At 54.9% G+C, this 17686-nt stretch overlaps 1 protein-coding gene across 7 annotated transcripts in view; it reads right to left on the bottom strand.

The window, feature by feature from the left end:
- The window catches only part of ZNF385C (zinc finger protein 385C), a gene marked incomplete at both ends in the record, with an annotated part of 38112 nt that extends 29734 nt beyond the window's left edge, over positions 1–8378 (bottom strand). For 3 of the 7 annotated variants that reach the window (XM_079724583.1, XM_079724584.1, XM_079724585.1), the window contains one exon: positions 122–371. In XM_079724583.1, coding sequence (XP_079580709.1) covers positions 122–371 — 250 coding nt within the window. Of the gene's footprint in view, positions 1–115; positions 374–8344 lie in introns of those variants that run through there. The other 4 variants (XM_079724581.1, XM_079724580.1, XM_079724586.1 and 1 more) reach the window with 3 other exon arrangements.
- Positions 8379–17686: the final 9308 nt, after the last annotated feature.

The raw sequence follows: 17686 nt of genomic DNA on the forward strand, positions 1-17686 counted from the left end.
GAACTTCAGACTCTAAGACCCCATTCAGACCAAAAGACCCCACAGAGAGAGGCCACAGACCCAGAGCCCCCCACAGGGGCCCAGAACCCAATCTGTGGGAGCAGCGCCCCTCCACACTGACCTGGCCCCAGGGGTGTCTTTCCCAAGCTGAGCTGCCGCAGGCGCCTCTGGTGGGCCCGCCCCCCACAGTGCACCTGGGCCTGGGCTGCCGAGTTCAGCTGGATGTTGCAGACGTCGCAGAGGGTGTACGACGGCCGTTTTCTTTCCCGCTTGGGCTTAGGTGGTTCTGGAGGCCGAGGGGGGCACTCAGCAGCTCCAGATCCGGGGGGCTCCTTCTCACCCGGGGGAGATGGGCTCAGTGGCCGCTTCATACCTGGGCAGATCGGGAGACAAGTAAACAAAGGCGAGTGCAATGAATACACAGACGGAGCAAGAGGGCTTCGGGACCCAGAGATGCCTGTGCCCCGTATCCCAGCTGAAATTCCCTGCCCTTCTGAGAGCCCCAACCCGAGGATGGCAAAAGGGAGCAGAAGGCGGGCTGTCTTAAACAAAGCAGCAGTAAAATGCGGGGGTATCTGGAAGAGTGTCAGAAACGGCCACACACTGGGTGGCCGACACCTGAGGGCTCAGAGCAAAGCGCTCAGAGGGAGAGCGGGACTCTCAGAAAGCGGGCGACGTGGAGGGAGAGCCAGCAGAGAGGCTAGTGGAGACACCAGCCTGGCCCAAGGCAGGCCAGGTGCTGACAGTGCTGGGACAGGCAGGCCTGTGGTGCCTGCTGCAGATGCAGGCGCTGCCCGCCAGAGGATGACTGCAGAAACCCAACCACCTCGTGCCCAGTGCTGGTGACATGCACAAACGGCGACAGGGTGTGAAGCCATGCCCACCCCTGCCCCACGTGGCTCCCGATGCCCCCTGCTGTTAGGGCAACAGTTGGCGTTTACACACACACACACACACACACGCACGCACGCACGCACGCGCGCGCGCGCGCGCGCGCGCGCTGGGCCCTGCAGAGCATGCGCATCACCCCTCCAGGCATCACCCCTCCAGGCCCCTCCCCTTCTCCTTTCTGACTCACTTCTCTGAACCTTTCCCACCGGACTTTTCTGCCTCTAACTGGCTCTATTCTGCCCCATGACCTTCCTCAGACTGAGCTGGGTTGATTTTCACTTTCTTCCTGAATCTGTGTGCATGCTTCCTGCCTCTGCTTCAGATTGGGTATTTCCCGAGGGCAGGCCTGGTGTCCTCCTCACCAGGACAGAGAATTCCTGAGGTCAGGGACCGTGTCTCTCGCTCATAGTGGGGGAGCCCCAAGGCTAGGGCCTGAGTGAGGAGTGACTGAGCCCATTTCTCTTGTATGGGCTGAATTATGTCTGGTGACCCCCATCCTGCCCCCTCCCCACAAATTCATATGTTGAAGTCCTAACTCTTAGCATCTCACAATGTGATTGTATTTGGAGAGAGGGTCTTTAAGGCGGTAATTAAGTTAAGGTGAGGTCATTAGGGTGGTCCCTAATCCAATATGGCTGTTGTCCTTGTAAGAAGAGGAAATTTTGGGAATTCCCTGGCAGTCCAGTGGTTAGGGCTCCATGCTCTCACTACCGAGGGCCCGGGTTAGATCCCTGGTTGGGGAATTAAGATCCCACAAGCTGTGTGGCAGGGCCAAAAAAAAAAAAGAAAGAAAAGGAAATTTGGACACAGACATTTACAGAGAGAAGACCATGGGAAGACACAGGGAGAAGATGGCCATCTGCAAGCAAAAGAACAGGCCTTAGAAGAAACCAACTCTGCCTACACCTTGAGCCCAAACTCCTATACTCCAGAATTGGGAGAAAACAAATTTTTGGTATTTAAGCCACTCAGTCTGTGGGTCTTTGTTACGGCAGCCTAAGCAAACCAATACATCCTCCTAAAAGACATTTCCTGTGTCTTTAGACTTGTGTTCATTTTGCAAATTAGACCCAGTGAAGTCAAGTGATGCCATAACGTTCCCATAAGGCCACACGTCTAGTAGTGGAGCCCACATCTGAACAAAGAAAATTAATTTCTCAAGTTCACAGCCAAGAACCTTGCCTGCAGTCCCTGGACCCCACCCCCTGCTCTTCGTAAGCTGCTTGTCACTTTTGCAGGCAATGTTCCCACAAAATGGGCTGTCATGACGTGTGTGGGGACTGTGAGTGAATGGAACAGAGGGGCACAGTAATTAAGAGCACGAGCTCTGGGACTTCCCTGGTGGCACAGTGGTTAAGAATCCGCCTACCAATGCGGGGGACACGGGTTCGAGCCCTGGTCCGGGAATATCCCACGTCCCGCGGGGCAACTAAGCCCATATGCCACAACTACTGAGCCCGCGAGCCACAACTACTGAGCCCATGCACCACAGCTACTGAAGCCCACGCGCCTAGAGCCTGTGCTCCGCAACGAGAAGCCACTGCAATGAGAAGCCCGCGCACCACAACAAAGAGTAGCTCCCACTAGTCACAACTAGAGGAAGCCTGCGTGCAGCAACGAAGACCCAATGCAGCCAAAAATTTTAAAAATTAAAATTAAAAAAATTAAAATTGAGAAAAAAGAGCACAAGCTCTATATTGACCCCCACCTGGTTTCACATCTCAGCTCTGTCACTTATTGGTTGTGTGACCTGAGCCTCAGTCCTCTCATCTGTTTATCTGTAAAATGGGGGTGATGAGGAACAGCTCCCAAGTCATAAGGGCACTGTGAGGATTAGACAAGCTGATCTATATAAAACGCCTCTCAGGGTCCTATGAACGTCAGCACATGGGAGTCATGGGAGAGACCAGGAGCAGCAGGCTGCTGGCCGGCAGGGGAAACAGGTTATGAACCAGGCCCAGTGTGAGAGGCAGGAAGGGCCGGAACTTCTGCCTGGTTCCTGGGGGTGGCCACCAGAAGCATATGCCCTGCAGACGCCCACCTGGGCAACAGGACCTGTCCCAAATAAGGAAAGGCATATGCCCTGTCCCACTCCCACCCTATAGAAGGAAGGTATATGTGCCTCGACCAATCAGTAAAGGAAATTTTCACCTCGGACCATTCTTTTGTTTTCTGGCTATAAAAACTGATCAATAGCACATGTTCGGGCTCGACTCTCCCAGACTACTAGGAAGTCGGCCCGCTGTTCTGGCAGTGACCCTTCCCTCTAATAAATTCTATCTTCTTTACATTCTGCTTTGTGTCTGGAAATTCTTTTCCAACCTGCGTTCAGACCACGACAGCATGGAACAGACTTCCTTTCAGCCCTCAGAAGGAACTAATCCTGATGACACTGATTTTAGACTTCCAGCCTCCAGAACTGCGAGACAAGACATTTCTATTGTTTAGGCCACCTGGCTTGTAGTGCTTTGTTATGGCAGCCCTAGAAAACGAATACACCATGGATCTGACCTTTGTGCAGTCCTAGGTGCCTGGTGACTTGAGGGACCCCGGCACTGTGCCTGGTGGTTTGGCTGGGCTGCAGTACGAGAGATAGCCTCCAGGTGGCGCAGGGAGCATCTAGCGGGAAGATAAGAGGTGGAACTCGGTACCCCACCCGGCAGGGCGGACCCCACTCCTCCACACTCTTGAGGCAACTAGGTTGCCCCTCTGAGCCATGCCAAACTCCTGGGCACCATGTCTGGGGTCCAGGGGACAGCTCTGCCCACGGAGGGCACACTGGAAAGTCACTCCATCACCTTGTGAGATTCTACATCCTCTCACCTCTAGATGGAGGTCATCACAGCTATTCTCCTGCCTTTACAAGTCTTCCCCCACTCTCCCAGCAGGAAAGAGGAGCAGGAAGAAAGTACCAGGTACAAGTACTGGGAGGTAGGTCCAACCAGCCAGGGGGAAGAGGCTTCAGGGGAATGAGATTTTCCTGGCCATGCCCAGGAGAGCTGCCTGCTTCACCAGCAAGGGGACAGGGGTATTTTGAAATCTCAGTGCAACTTATGACAGGCAGGCCCAGGACATGGTCCAAGACAGCAGACAAATATCTGCCATGGGGCTGCTTAAACCCCTGTGATATACAGCCTCTGAGCTCACAGAGCCCTCCAGGATTCCGGGGCTAACTGTGCCCCCCCAGCCAGGCTGCTGGGCCTGCTGCAGCCTGCCCTGCCTAACCCCGGCTTCACAGCTGTCCTCTCGGCTCCTCCACCACTCCAGCTCAGCTAAGACTCCCAGCAAGAAAATGTGGAGGGGTGGGCAATTTTTAGGGCACACACAGGTCGGTCTAACCCCTGCTGTGGGCATCAAGAGGCCAGTACACCCCCTGCTGGCCCCTATTCAGAACCAGCATGACTCACCCTCGCTGGACCCACGTTTGGGTAGGACACACTGTCTTTAACAGAAGAGGAAATCGAGTCCCAGAGCAGGGGAGGGGACTTGCTTCAAAGTACATGGACAGGCAGTACAAGAACTGCTTCTGGAAGCTTCCCTGCTTCCCTCTCTACCACTCAGCTGCCCAGACCACCTCTTCTTTATCATTACACCCCTGTTTACTGACAGCTTACTGTGTGCCAGGTGCTTTACACACAGGATGTCTTTTAAACTTCACAACCCCATGAGGTGGGCACCATTCTTGACCTATGATCCCATTTCATAGATTAGAGAACAAGCATGGAGAGGTTTCATGGCCCTGTCACCTCTCCTTAAAGCCTGCCAAGTCCTGATCTGAACTGCTGGGTGGGAAGCGGGGCTACGGATACAGAGAAGGGCTTCTGGGGAGGCTCAGGGCTGCCCAGCCCCTACCTGGCAGGCAGGGAGGTGCCACACCCTGGGCAGGGAGAGTGGGGGCCAGAGCCAGAGAGGCTGGGAGGAAGGGGTGTGAAGACAGGGGGAGAACTGAACTGAACTTGGGAAAAGACCAGGTGAAAGCAGAGAAAAAGAGCCTGCGTGTACCTAGGTGTCTGTCTTGTCTGTCTGATTTACACAGGAAGCGGGTAAAGCTCCCTCTGTTCTCACCTTCCCTGAGAGATGGGCTGAGGCTGCAGCAGGGAGGGAGCCACCCACTTGAAGGCAGGCTCAAAGCAGCGCTGGAGAGTGGATGGAGGCCAGGGTTGCTGTCTGCCTGTCTGTCTGTGTGTCCATCCATATGGAGCTAGAGGGGGTCCGAAAGGAGCACTCAGGCAGGCCCCAGGGCCCATTTCCATCCCTTCTTCCTGGGCGACAGTGGACTTCAGGGCCCCAGGTTTCTTTTTTTCTTTTTCTTGTTTTGGCTGCATTGGGTCTTTGTTGCTGCGCTCAGGCTTTCTCTAGTTGCGTGGGCCAGCGGGGGCTACTCTTCGTTGTGGTATGCGGGCTTCTCACCCCGGTGGCCTCTCTTGTTGCCAAGCATGGGCCCTAGGTGTGCGGGCTTCAGTAGTTGTGGCTCGCAGGCCCCAGAGCACAGGCTCAGTAGTTGTGGTGCCCGGGCTCCGTTGCTCTGCGGCATGTGGGATCCTCCTGGACCAGGGCTCCAACCCGTGTCCCCCTGCACTGGCAGGCGGATTCTCAACCACTGCGCCACCAGAGAAGCCCCTCTTTTTTTCTTTTTAATTTATTTGCTTGCGCTGGGTCTTCGTTGCAGCACGTGGGCTCCTTAGTTGTGGCATTCGAACTCTTAGTTGTGGCATGCACGTGGGATCTAGTTCCCTGACCAGGGATTGAACCTGGGCCCCTTGCACCAGGAGCGCGGAGTCTTAACCACTGCACCACCAGGGAAGTCCCAGGGCCCCAGGTTTCAGTGGAGTCCTCGGGCACTGCGTGGGATTCTCTGACTGCACTATCCAAAGAGGGGTGGATGGAAAGAACTCTGGAGGCCGTAAGTGCAGAGCGGGGAGTTGTTTCAGCCGCAGCCTGGGGAAGGGTGTCCTCGGGAAAGCGCTGCTTTTGCCAAAGGGTTAACGGGAGAAGAAGGTTCTAGGCCTGTCTCCAGCCTTTGGCAGGGATTGAAGGGGTCCCTCACCAAACCCTTAATGACCCCAACTACACTCTGGTATTTTTCCTCAGGTCTGTCAATATCTACCCTCCTGCCTCCCTGAGCCAGGTCCCAGGCCCTGCCTCTGAGAAGGGAGCCTGGCTGGCCCGCCAACCTTGGGCCAGTCCCTGCCCCTCTGGGCTTCAGTTCCCCTTCTTTAAAGAGAGAGGGTGGGGCTCGGCTAATCTCTTAGGTCCTTTGCAGGTGGGCAGTGGCAACATAGAGCAGCTGCCTCACAGGTTGGGGTGGGAGGGGGGAAGCCAAGTTGTATTTGTCTGTTTCAGCCACCAGAGAAAGGCGGGGTGGGGATAGAGAAAGAACCTCCCCATGGCGAGTGTCCATTGCCTTCTGGGCACTGTATAGACAGCACCCCCGTTAAGCCTCATAACAACCCTGTGAGGCTTTACAAATGAGGAAACTGAGGCTCACAGTCGAAAAGACAGGCAGGTGAAAAGGGTCAGTTCTGTACCATCCTATGATGCAGGGGCAGGGGGTGCACACCGTGGTGGCCCCCATCCCCGTCACTCACAGGGTCATGAGCACGAGTGTGGGATCATGCCTGGAAGAAGAGAGGCCTCATCTGTTCTCGTCCTAATGGAGTGTGAGCCCTCCTGGGCCTGGCTGCCCCCTCAGTGTCCCCAAGGAGCCACCACTGAGCATTTTGGTCTCTCTTTCCTGCCACTTCTACTCTCCCAAGGCTGACACTTTGCAGGGTGAGGGAGGGCAATAACTCACTTCAGTTGTGTGGCCACCATAGAGCGGCACCCACCCTGGGATGGCCCAGAGAGCCGGGGTCTCTCAAGACTCACACCCAAGACTCCCCAAAGGAGTCAGAGACCCCCACCTAGAGGAGTGGGATGGCCCGAGTGGGGGCGGCCACGGCAACCCCCAACCCACACATCCCTGCTTTGCCAGAACAGGAGGCCCTGGGGCTGGGCAACAGCTGGTCCAGGTGTCAGATGCGGCGGTGGGGGGGATCCACTGGGCAAACCAAGACAGCCATGTCTGTCTTCCCACCCGAAGCGATGACAGAGGAAGCCGGTCACCTCTCCCTGGGGACTACTGTGTGCTGGGGATTTCAAGGGTGAGCTGGATAAGAGGTGCTGAGAGTCAACACTCCAGCTCCAAGGATGGGAGAGGAGGGGGCATGGGAGGTGATGGAGAGCGACGGTCCAGAGATGAGGCCACCGTCCCCCCCCGACCCTCTCCTCCTCCAATCTGTCCTCACCCCCTATTGGCTGGGAGTCCCAGAGGGCCTCCTTCTCTCCCGACACCCCCAGAGATAAGGGCCGCCTCTCCTGGACACTGAGGCTCCCCTGAAAGGCCCTCAGGCCACCCTCAGGAAGGAAGTCCTTCTTGCCATCCAAGCGGCATCCCTCCTTGCAGGGTCCACAGTGGCAACACAGAACAGCTGCCTCTAAGGTGGGGGTGGGGGAGGGGGTATGAGCCTCAGTATCCCCTGTTCTAGCCTCTGCTGCCAGGCAAGGCCTAGGAACCTTCCCTGTTGTGCAGGAGACCCTCCACACCGCCTGCCCAGGACGCTGGCACAGCTCAGCCTCATCCACCGCCTGCGCGCCCAGCACAACTCCCCAGAAGACTGAACAGTGGCTCCCCCAATCCGTGCTCCCCATCGCCATTGTCCCACAATGGGGAGCACCTCCCTATCAGCACTTCCAAGTTGGGGCTGAGTGAATGCGTCCTGAGGGCCAGAGGAAGGAGGGTTGAGACGTCCTAGGACTGTTTGAGAGTTGTGGGTGGGAGATAGAATCCTGCCTCCCCGCTGGACCACGAGGGCCAACCTCTGCCCCTGACCCTGACAGAAGAGGAAGCATTCTGCTTGAAGGGGGAGGGGCAGGCAGGAAGGCCTCCAAAGACAGTGAATGAGGGAGATGGGACCCGGGGGTGGAGAGCATACTCTTTGCACCCCTGCCCCAAAAGACAACAGGTCTCCCATCCCCCACCCCTTCCATTCTATTCTATCCCAGGGGCTGATAAGGGGGGGTTGAATTTTGGAGTCTCTAAACAACTTAGACGAAGAAGGTAGGTTATTTGGTGGAGCCCCCTGTCTGCAGAGAATGGTCCCCTCCTCTTTAGGATGAGGGTCTCACCGTCTCTGCCCCGTGGTCCCCAGCCTCCCTTCCCCTACCTCCTGGGAGCTGGAAGTCCTTCTGGCCATCACCCTTGTCCCCGCTCCCAACCTCTGTTTCCGGTTAAGTCGTGATTCTTGTCTCCCACCTTCCCCCAACACAAGGCGGGGCAGGGTCCTCGCCGCTGCCACCAGCCCTACAGAGGCACCAAAACCGCGCGGGCCCCCTCGGGCGCTCAGCCCCAGCGGCGCGTCGGTCCCGGATGGGGAGCCAGGAGTGCGGTCCCACGGCCCGCGCCCACGCCTACCTGAAGGGCGCTCCCGACCGGAGCGGGGCCGCATCCAGCCGCCCGCGGCCACCCGGGGCGATCTGGATTCTCGGCTCCCAGAGGTGCGCGGCGGGTGAGTCCCAGGCCCCCGCGTCCCGGGGCAGCCGCCGAGTCTCCGGAGCCCGCCCCTGGGCGGCCCGCGGGAAGCAGGTGCCAGGAGCCACGCCGCCCCGAACGGAGGGCAGGCGAGCAGGCGGGGAGGGGGGCTGCTCCCCTCGATGGGGCTCCCCAGGAGGGAGAGGAGGGGAGACCCAGGGGCTCTCCTGGTGGCGGGGCTGGGCCCATGGGTGAGTATCCTCCCTACCCCTGGCTGGCCAGTCCTGAGGGCTCCCCGCCTTCCGAGGGGTCCCGGAGCTTAGGGGAGGGGACCCCAAAGTGGCCACCTCCCAGTGGCCTGCTGTGACCTTCCCTACCCCTTTGTAAACCAGCCCCTCTTCTCGGGGAAGCTCAGGGAGAAGGAGGAAGCTGACATTCATGGAGCACCTCCTGGGTGCCAGGAGGATGGCATCCAATCCCCATAACAACTCAGCTCAGATTGGTTTCATTCCCATTTTACACACCAGGAGATGAAAGATTGGGGATGTTAAGTAACTGGCCCAAAGTCACTCAGGAAGTGAGCGCCGAAAAGGAGACTCCAGGTTGCTCCGAGGTCAGAGCACCAAACCAGGCCAGCGCGCCTGCTGGGGAAATATCACCCGTGTGTGCGGCTGGGAGACATTTCTGATTCTTCCCAGGGAATCAGTGCACTGGGTCTGGCCTGCATCAGGGCACAAGGCAGGAGTATGAAGCCAAGCAGAGGAGGGCAGGGGCCAGGGGCATAACCTCCTAACAGCACTTGCCATTATTCCATTATTGGGGAGTCCCCCAAAAAGGGGATAGGAATGGCTCATGTATCTAAAGAAGATGTACCACTGCTGCTCACCCCACCTCATGCTCCGGGCAGGCTTCATGAGAAAGAGGCCTTCCAGAGAGGAGGTCCCACTGTGGGGAGCCCTGGAGATGCTCCCTCCCAGCACTTCTTCTGGTTCTCACACCCACCAACTCACTCCTGTCTTGAGGCCTCTGCTGTTGCCTCAGCCTGGAACCGACCTTCACAGGGCTGTTTCTTTGTCATTCAGGCCTCAACTCCAATATCACCTCCCCAGGACCCCATTTCCCCAGCCCCATTATACTTTATCCCAGCCCCTGGTTAATTTCCCTCTTAGCACATCTCCCAGGATGTAATGCTTTTGCCTGTCTCCCTCATGGGGGCAGGGCCTTTATTTCCCAGATATCGGAAGCACCAGCACAAAGCTTGATGCGTACCTAACAAATGCTCCATGTAAAGAGTCGTTGAATGAATGCATGAATTCATTTCCACTCTAAGAGTCAATCCACATTAAAGTGTACACTTTAAACGGGTGAATTAGGCTTCCCTGGTGGCACAGTGGTTCAGAATCCACCTGCCAATGCAGGGGACACGGGTTTGAGCCCTGGTCCGGGAAGATCCACATGCCGCAGGGCAACTAAGCCCGTGCGCCACAAATACTGAGCCTGCGCTCTAGAGCCTGCGAGCCGCAACTACTGAGCCCACGCACCTAGAGCCTGTGCTCCTCAACGAGAGGAGCACAATGAGAAGCCCACGCACCACAATGAAGAGTAGCCCCCACTCGCCGCAACTAGAGAAAGCCTGCGCCCAGCAACGAAGACCCAACACAGCCAAAAATAAATAAAATTATTTTAAAAATGGGCGAATTGTAAGCTATGTGACATATCTCAATAAAGTGGTTACTCAAAAATCCATCAGTGCAGGGTGGGGCTGACAGTCATGGTCCACCACGGGTACCGCGCCATCCCCCAGCACACCCCCCCTCTAACTTGATCCAGTCACATCTCTCTCCGTCACAGTCCACATCCTGTGTCTGTCCATGGGGAACTGCAGTTGCTCAGACTTGGAAGGGATCTTAGCGGTCATCCTGTCCCTTTTGTAACTTGTCCCTGACAGGTTACCCTCTGGCCTCTGCTTGACTACACTGATGACTCACTCTCTCACAACACAGCCCGTTCCACTGATGGATGGTTCTCAAGGATAGGAAGCTCATCACTGTGGGGTCTGAAAGTTGCTTTCCTGCAATGCTTATGCAAGGGTTCTAGAGCTGCTCTCTGGTAATGTAGAAAAAGCCCACCCCACCTTCCACAGCCCGCCGAAGACGGCTGGCAGCCTCTTCCTCAGGGGTCTCTTCTCCCAGCAAAATAGACCTATTTCCCTCAACTATCCTTTCCCTTACATGGCCACCTCCTCCAGGAAGCCCCTCCTACATGCTCCTAGGGCATCTTGTATGGGCCCTAACACTGCACTTATCATACTGTACTGAACTGCGTCCCCCAAACCCTGCCCCAGCCATCCCACTGGGCTGAACAGGCTAGTTCTGGGCCTTTACTCAGTCCCTTCTGCTCAGTCCCTTGCACGGTGATCCAGTGACCTGACCTGCACAACTCAATAAAAATTTGTCTCCAGAGGTTTTATGACCCCACTCATATCCCTGTTAAACTTATCTAGGCTTTCAATGTCCTGCTTAGAACAGAGCAAAGGAGATGATCACCTCCCCCCATCCTCCATCCTGTCCTCTATTAATGCTGCCCAGCCCTTAGCTTTGCTGCCCTCCTGAGTCAGCTCTGTACAGACCTGAGGGAACCTCCCATGTCTATTTTCACGTGATATGTTGGCAAGTTCAGCCTCCCCATCTAGTTGCCCAGAGCGTGATTTCTTGAACTATGAGCACCAGACCTTGTGTTTGGGCTTGCTGGCTCTCCCGTTCTGCCCAGCCTGATGAAATCATTCAGGAGGACCACGAGCGCCAGCTTAGTGCCACCACAAAGACGTGGCTTCACCTAGATACACAGATAACACGCCCTTGAACTCCAACCCTGCACACAAACGAAACACTGCTCTTAGCTGTGAGCCTTCTGCCTTCCAGACCCTTCCCACAGCTTTATCGATCCATTGTAACCTCCCAAATAGCCTTGAAAAGTCAGTATTTCTCTCCTCACTTTAAAGATAAGGAAAGGGAAGCTCTGAGAGGTTAGTTTACCTGCCCGAGGTCACACACTAGAAAGGGTTGAAGTTGAACCCCATCTGGTTGACTCTAAACTCTAGGGCCTCTTTCCTCTATGTAATGGTGCCTCTAAAGGCCTGATCCCAATATACCCAGACTTTTTTCCTATAAAGGTGGGTGAGGAGGAAGAAAACACAGAAAACCTCTTCTTAGTCATGAGAGCTGGAGGTGCCAGGTGGTGCTGGTGCTCCCTTTCCCACCTATCACTCATCCAAGGAGGGAGTCAGGCCCCTAGTTATTGCCCTCCCCCTCCAATGCCACCAGAAAAATGACCCTTAGTCTAAATAAAGCTATTGAGTCTCTTGTTGGGCCACTCAGTTCTCCTTGCTGCTCAGTCTCATCCCATTATCTTCTCTTCCCCTGTTTTGTCTGGGATGAAGCCCCAGCCCTAGAACAGTGCCTGGCACACCAAATGCAACCAACACATATTGCTGGATTTGAGGAATGAACCAACTCTCACTGTGGGCACAAAAAATGGATCGGGTTCCTTGCTCTGGCTGTGTGGGCTGAGGCAAGTTACTTTCCCTCTCTGAGCTTCAGTTTCCTTATCTGTAAAACAGGACAATTAACAGATAATAGGGCTTCCCTGGTGGCGTAGTGGTTAAGAATCTGCCTGCCAATGCAGGGGACAAGAGTTCGAGCCCTGGTCTGGGAAGATCCCACATGCCGCGGAACAACTCAGTCCGTGCGCCACAACTACTGAGCCTGAGCTCTAGAGCCCGCGAGCCACAACTACTGAAGCCCGTGCGCCTAGAGCCCGTGCTCCGCAACAAGAGAAGTCACTGCAATGAGAAGCCTGCACACCGCAACGAAGAGTAGCCCCCGCTCACCGCATCTAGAGAAAGCCTGCACGCAGCGACAAAGACCCAACGCAGCCAAAAATAAATAAATTTATTTTTAAAAAATTTTTTTAAAGAAAGGAAAAAAGAACACATAATAACATGGCAGAGGGTGATGTGAGATCATCCCTGCAGAGTGACCGACATAATGTGCCCAATTTATAAAACGGGTATCATTAATGAGGTGTTATGGTCCCTGCTTTAGAGACAGGGCGCCAGGGCTCAGAGAGGTGAAGGGACTTACGTAACACACACAAGCTGTTATGCCCAGCTTGGAAGTGGCCCATACAGAATGGGAGCCTGGTATGTCTGGCCTTAAGGCTGTGCCCTTTTCTCTGCACCGCAGGGCCTTCCCTGAGTGCTCAATAAATATAATCCCTATCATAAAGATCGGAGATGGTTATACTAGTCAATCACTCTTACTAATAACACCAAGGGCCCCAGCTGAAGCAAAGCCTGTAGCAAAGGGGCTCAGGAGAGGAGCCAAAGACCCCTGCCCGGACAGCAGCTCCTGTTCTGCTCATGGCCCCACCTGGGGTTGGGGGTACAGAGTAATTCTAGGCCCCTGTGTTCCAGGAAGGCGGGGGAAGCCCCAACCTCAGGTGGGCCTGCCCTGTCCACCATGGGTCCTTTCCGTTCCCACTGAAAGGGCAGAATCACTAATGGCTGAGAGCCCTCCCCCCACCGGGCCAGGCTTTTGCCTCTTAAAATAGCCCAGAGCCACCATGTGCTCAGGGCGCCTCCCCACTTGTTGCAAATCCCTCTGAAATTAAATCCCCATCCTGCCCCAAGCAGGATGGCACCACCTGCTGCCGCCGCCGGGCTCTATGGCTGGCCGGGCTCCCCCCAGTGGAAGCCGGGACAATTGTCCTTCACGGTGACCGAGACATAAATCCCCAAATAATGAGACAGGCGCTGGAAACCAGAACCAGACACGGTGCTAATTGGTTTACTTCTGGGCAGGCATGATGTGGAGACAACAGCCACAGGCCTCGGTTTCTCAGCCAGGAAGATGGGGTGGGGAGACGTGATGACCTTCTGGGTCCCTGAGTTTCTGTGCCCTCTGACTGGCTTCACACCCAGACTCGCCAGCAGTTCCTTCCTAGAACATCAACTTCTTAGATGTAAAAGGGAAGGATTGGGATCCCCTGGTCCAGGTCTTGAAGTAGGGAGGCCCAAATCATGCCTACCATGATCTAAAAATACCTCTTTCCACTAAAAACAAAACCAAACCAAAAGTCTCAGCCACCTCAACATGCATGAGGATGGGGGTGGGGAGGTGGGGAGGGCCCAGCACAGTGTTCCTGCTCCTCATGCATGGTCGGTGGTGGATTCTAGGACCGGCAAGAGGTCCTCAGTTTTCAGTAATCAGGATGAGATTATCACATTAAACTTTAAAAGTCTTTGCTCAAAAAGAAGCAGCAGCATGAAGTCAGAAAGAGAAAAACAAATATCATATATTAACACATATATGTTGAATCTAGAAAAGTGGCACAGATGAACCGGTTTGCAAGGCAGAAATAGAGACACAGATGTAGAGAACAAACGTATGGACACCAAGGGGGGAATGTGGCGGGCGGCGGTGGTGGTGGTGGGATGAATTGGGAGATTGGGATTGACATATATACACTAATACATATAAAGTAGATAACTAATAAGAACCTGCTGTATAAAAAAATAAATAAAATAAAACAAACAAACAATAAAAAGAAGCAGCAGCAGCTGACACCTTTGACTCCCCCGACTTTGCCACCATCACCCTCTCCTGGAAACATGGCCAGATGAGCTCCAAATACGTGCCACATGGAGGCTCCATCGCATTGGCTTAGAGGCAATGGAATGGACAGGATGACCTTTCCAGGCCTGGGCTGCTTCTGAGTTGTGGTGAGATGGAAGGGGGAGGAGCCAGGGGAGGGGATAAGTGTGTGTCTATGAAAGTAATCTGGGGGAGTCTCATGAGAACTGGAGTAAGTTGGAATCAGGGAAACATGCATTTAAGTACAACTCTGCCACTTACTGACCTGTGACTGGGAACACGGCCCTTTTCCCCACATCTCAGTTTCCTGATCTGTGAAATGGGGATGACAATAACAGTAACTAATAATAACACCCCTAACCCAAGGTTGGCAGCTAAGAAGATTAAATAAGATAACAAACAGAAAATACCCTGCAGGCTATAAAGAGCCATTGTGATGTGAGGGGATGACATTGTTAGTTAAAGCAGGAGGGACAGTGGTAAGACTGCAGAAAGAACTTCCTCACAGCTGTGCAATGGAAACTAATGGGGCAAAAGAGAGGGAAGACAGTCGGACCTGGGCAGAACCCCCAAAACCTCACCAACGATCCCCTTCCCCAACACAGGGTGCCCTTCCCCATATCCAGACCAGACCCCTCCCCTCCTGCCTGTCATCTTGCCTCACGAGGCTATCAGCCCGTCCCCAGGCTTTCCCAGCCCAGGGCTATATCCAACTTGTTTTTGTTACCAACGCAATGGAAATTATTCCAACCTCCTCACTCAGCTTGGCAAAGCTGTCTGTGTTGTGTACGAGAGGCCGAAGCTGGAGGAGAGGAGGCTGGGAACTGGCGTGTCCATAGCAGGGGTAGCCCCCTCCCCAGAATATTCATTGCAACAGCAGCAGTCTAGAAAGCAGTCAGCTTACTGGGGGGACTTCCCCATACTGCCCCATGGAAGAGAAGGAAAGGCTGAGGGCCCAGGGGTCCTCACTGGGACCTTGGCTACCTTCCCTCTTACTTAAAGAGCTGCATTCAGAAGAGGCCGGGAGAGGCCCTGACTACCAGCCAGGATCAACCCTGAGGAAATTAAGATCTTCGAGTTTCCCCAACCCACCCTTCATTTCCTGATGCTTTTATTTAGTTAGTTTGTCCAGCAGAATGCTCCCACCCCACCGGACCTTGAGGTCCTCTCCTCTTCCTCAGTATAAGTAACTGAACCTAATGCACCCTAACCTCAGAAGGATGGAGGCAGGGGGAGGCTGAGGATGACCCTGAGAATCTGGGGTCACCTGGGGCAGGAGGCGGGGGAGAGACTCCAAGCCCACTGGCTGAGCGAGATGGTGGGGTGGCCGCGGTCCACCTTGCTGGCCAGGGAGCAGCTGCCGACCACATCAACGAGTCCTCCTCTCAAATCAGTCGGGTGGGTGGAAGCACATGGCTGTTGCAGGCCATGAAGGAAGCCTTTCAAAACCAGCAGAGAGGTTCCAAGAAACGCCCTGGGGATGGGCTGTGTCAACATGCCCTGTGCCCCCCAGGCCCTCCGCTCAGCCTCCAGGCTGCCAAGCTGCTTCCCACAGTAGAGGCTGCCAGAAGGCCTTGGCTGGGAGGCAGCTCGGGGCCCAGGACAGAGCCTGGGCTCTGGAGCCATCAGACCTTGGGCAAGTCGCTTCACCCCTCTGATCTGTAAAACGGGCACAATAGTATCTACCTTGCAGGGCTGTTGGGAAAATTAAGAGATATATATGGAGAGTGTCTCCCTTTGGGCCTGGCACAGAGTAGGGGCTCGATAAACTCACTCAATAAACATTCATTGAATACCTACTATATGCCAGGCCCTCCATTCTATGCCCCGGGGATCCAGCAGTGAACAAAAGTCCTAAGGGTCCCTCATGGAGCTTGCAATCTAGGGAGATGGTCAGGTCAATAAGCAGATAAACACACAAAGTCAGGGAGAACAAGAGGCCAGGAAAGGCTTCTCTGAGGACAGGACAGTTCAGCCCAGAGCTGGCTGATATGAGGGACAGGCCTGCTTGAGGGTCCTCAACTGTGGCTGCTCACTGGAATCACCTGGGCAGCTTTGAAAATGATGCTGGGGCCCCTCCCCAGGGATTCTGATGAGCTTGGTCCAGGGTGCAGCCTGGGCACCAGGACTTTTCAATTCTGCCCAGGTGATTCTCATGCGCAGCCAAGGGTGAGAACCCCTCACCCTGCAGTTTTCCCAAATGGCTGGCCACTTGAACATCACCTGGGAGCTTGTTGGGCATCCTGGGCTGGGCCCCAATCCCGGAGGTTCGGATTCAGGGGCTGGAGTGAGGCTCAGGCTCTGCCTTTTTAACAAGCACCCAGGTGATTCTGAAGAGCAGACAGGCTTAGAGATGTGTCTGGAAGACCAAGTTCCTGCACTGTCCTGCCCAGAGCCACGCCCTGCTGCTTAGGATCAAAAGGACCCACCTCTTTGACCTCAGCCTGGGAAACCCCGCCTCCTTTCTCAGGCAGTCAAGTTTTGCGCATGCTCCTAGGCTTAACCATGAAGACCGAAGGTCCCCACCGCTGTGGGCTTGGACTCTGTTTCCCCAGCATCCTCAGCCTCTTGGCCGAAGCCCCCACGCCATTCTGTTCCATGTCCATGCTTCATGTTCAACCATGTGGCTCCAAGTCTGGCACCCCACAGGTATGACTCGTCCTAGTTGAAGGAGTACCAAAGCTACCCCAGCCTCTGCTGGACGCAGCTGCTCCCACAACTGGGCCAAAGGTGGAAGGGTCGTGACCTGCTCCTGGAAATCCCTGCTCCACCTTCTTCTCCTGTCCTGGGTCTCTGATCCCAGGACTCCTCCCGTGGAGTCTGACTTACTCTCCCTCCCACTACACTCTTAGCCCTGCCCTAAGGGCCAGGCCCTGGGATGGGAGAGAATCCTCTTACATCCCTGCTGAAGAATCAGGTCCCCGCCGCCACCCCTCATGCTTTAGCTGCCTGGCCTAAGGGATGCTCACCCTTTAGGGAAGCAGCATAGTACAGCCATATCCCCACACTGGGTTCAAATCCTGCTCCTGCCACTTCCCAACTGTGGGACCTTGGCCACCTCTGTGCCACAGTTTCCCCATCTGTAAGATAAGGATAAATAGTATCTTTCTTAGAGAGTTGTTATGGGGATTAAATGAGTCAATATTTGTACAGTGTTTAGCAAACAGGTACATCGTACACTATGTGTGCTTGTTAAATAATATTTAAAAATATATGATTCCACGGGCTTCCCTGATGGTGCAGTGGTTAAGAATCCGCCTGCCAACGCAGGGGACATGAGTTCGAGCCCTGGTCCGGGAAGATCCCACGTGCCGCGGAGCAACTAAGCCCGCGCGCCACAACTGCTGAGCCCACGTGCCCCAACTACTGAAGCCTGCGCACCTAGAACCCGTGCTCCACAACAAGAGAAGCCACCGCAACAAGAAGCCCGCGCACGGCAACAAAGAGTAGCCCCCACTTGCCGCAACTAGAGAAAGCCCGCGCGCAGCAACAAAGACCCAACACGGTCAAAAAATTAATTAATTAATTAATTTTAAAAAAATACACGATTCCAGGAAGGTGATGTTTTAGTCAATCAACAAAGTGGGTCCTGACGATGCGCTAGTTCTGGGAGGCTGGGACTAAGATTCCA

Source organism: Hyperoodon ampullatus (assembly GCF_949752795.1).
Source record: "Hyperoodon ampullatus genome assembly, chromosome: 19".
Classification (NCBI taxonomy): domain Eukaryota; kingdom Metazoa; phylum Chordata; class Mammalia; order Artiodactyla; family Ziphiidae; genus Hyperoodon; species Hyperoodon ampullatus.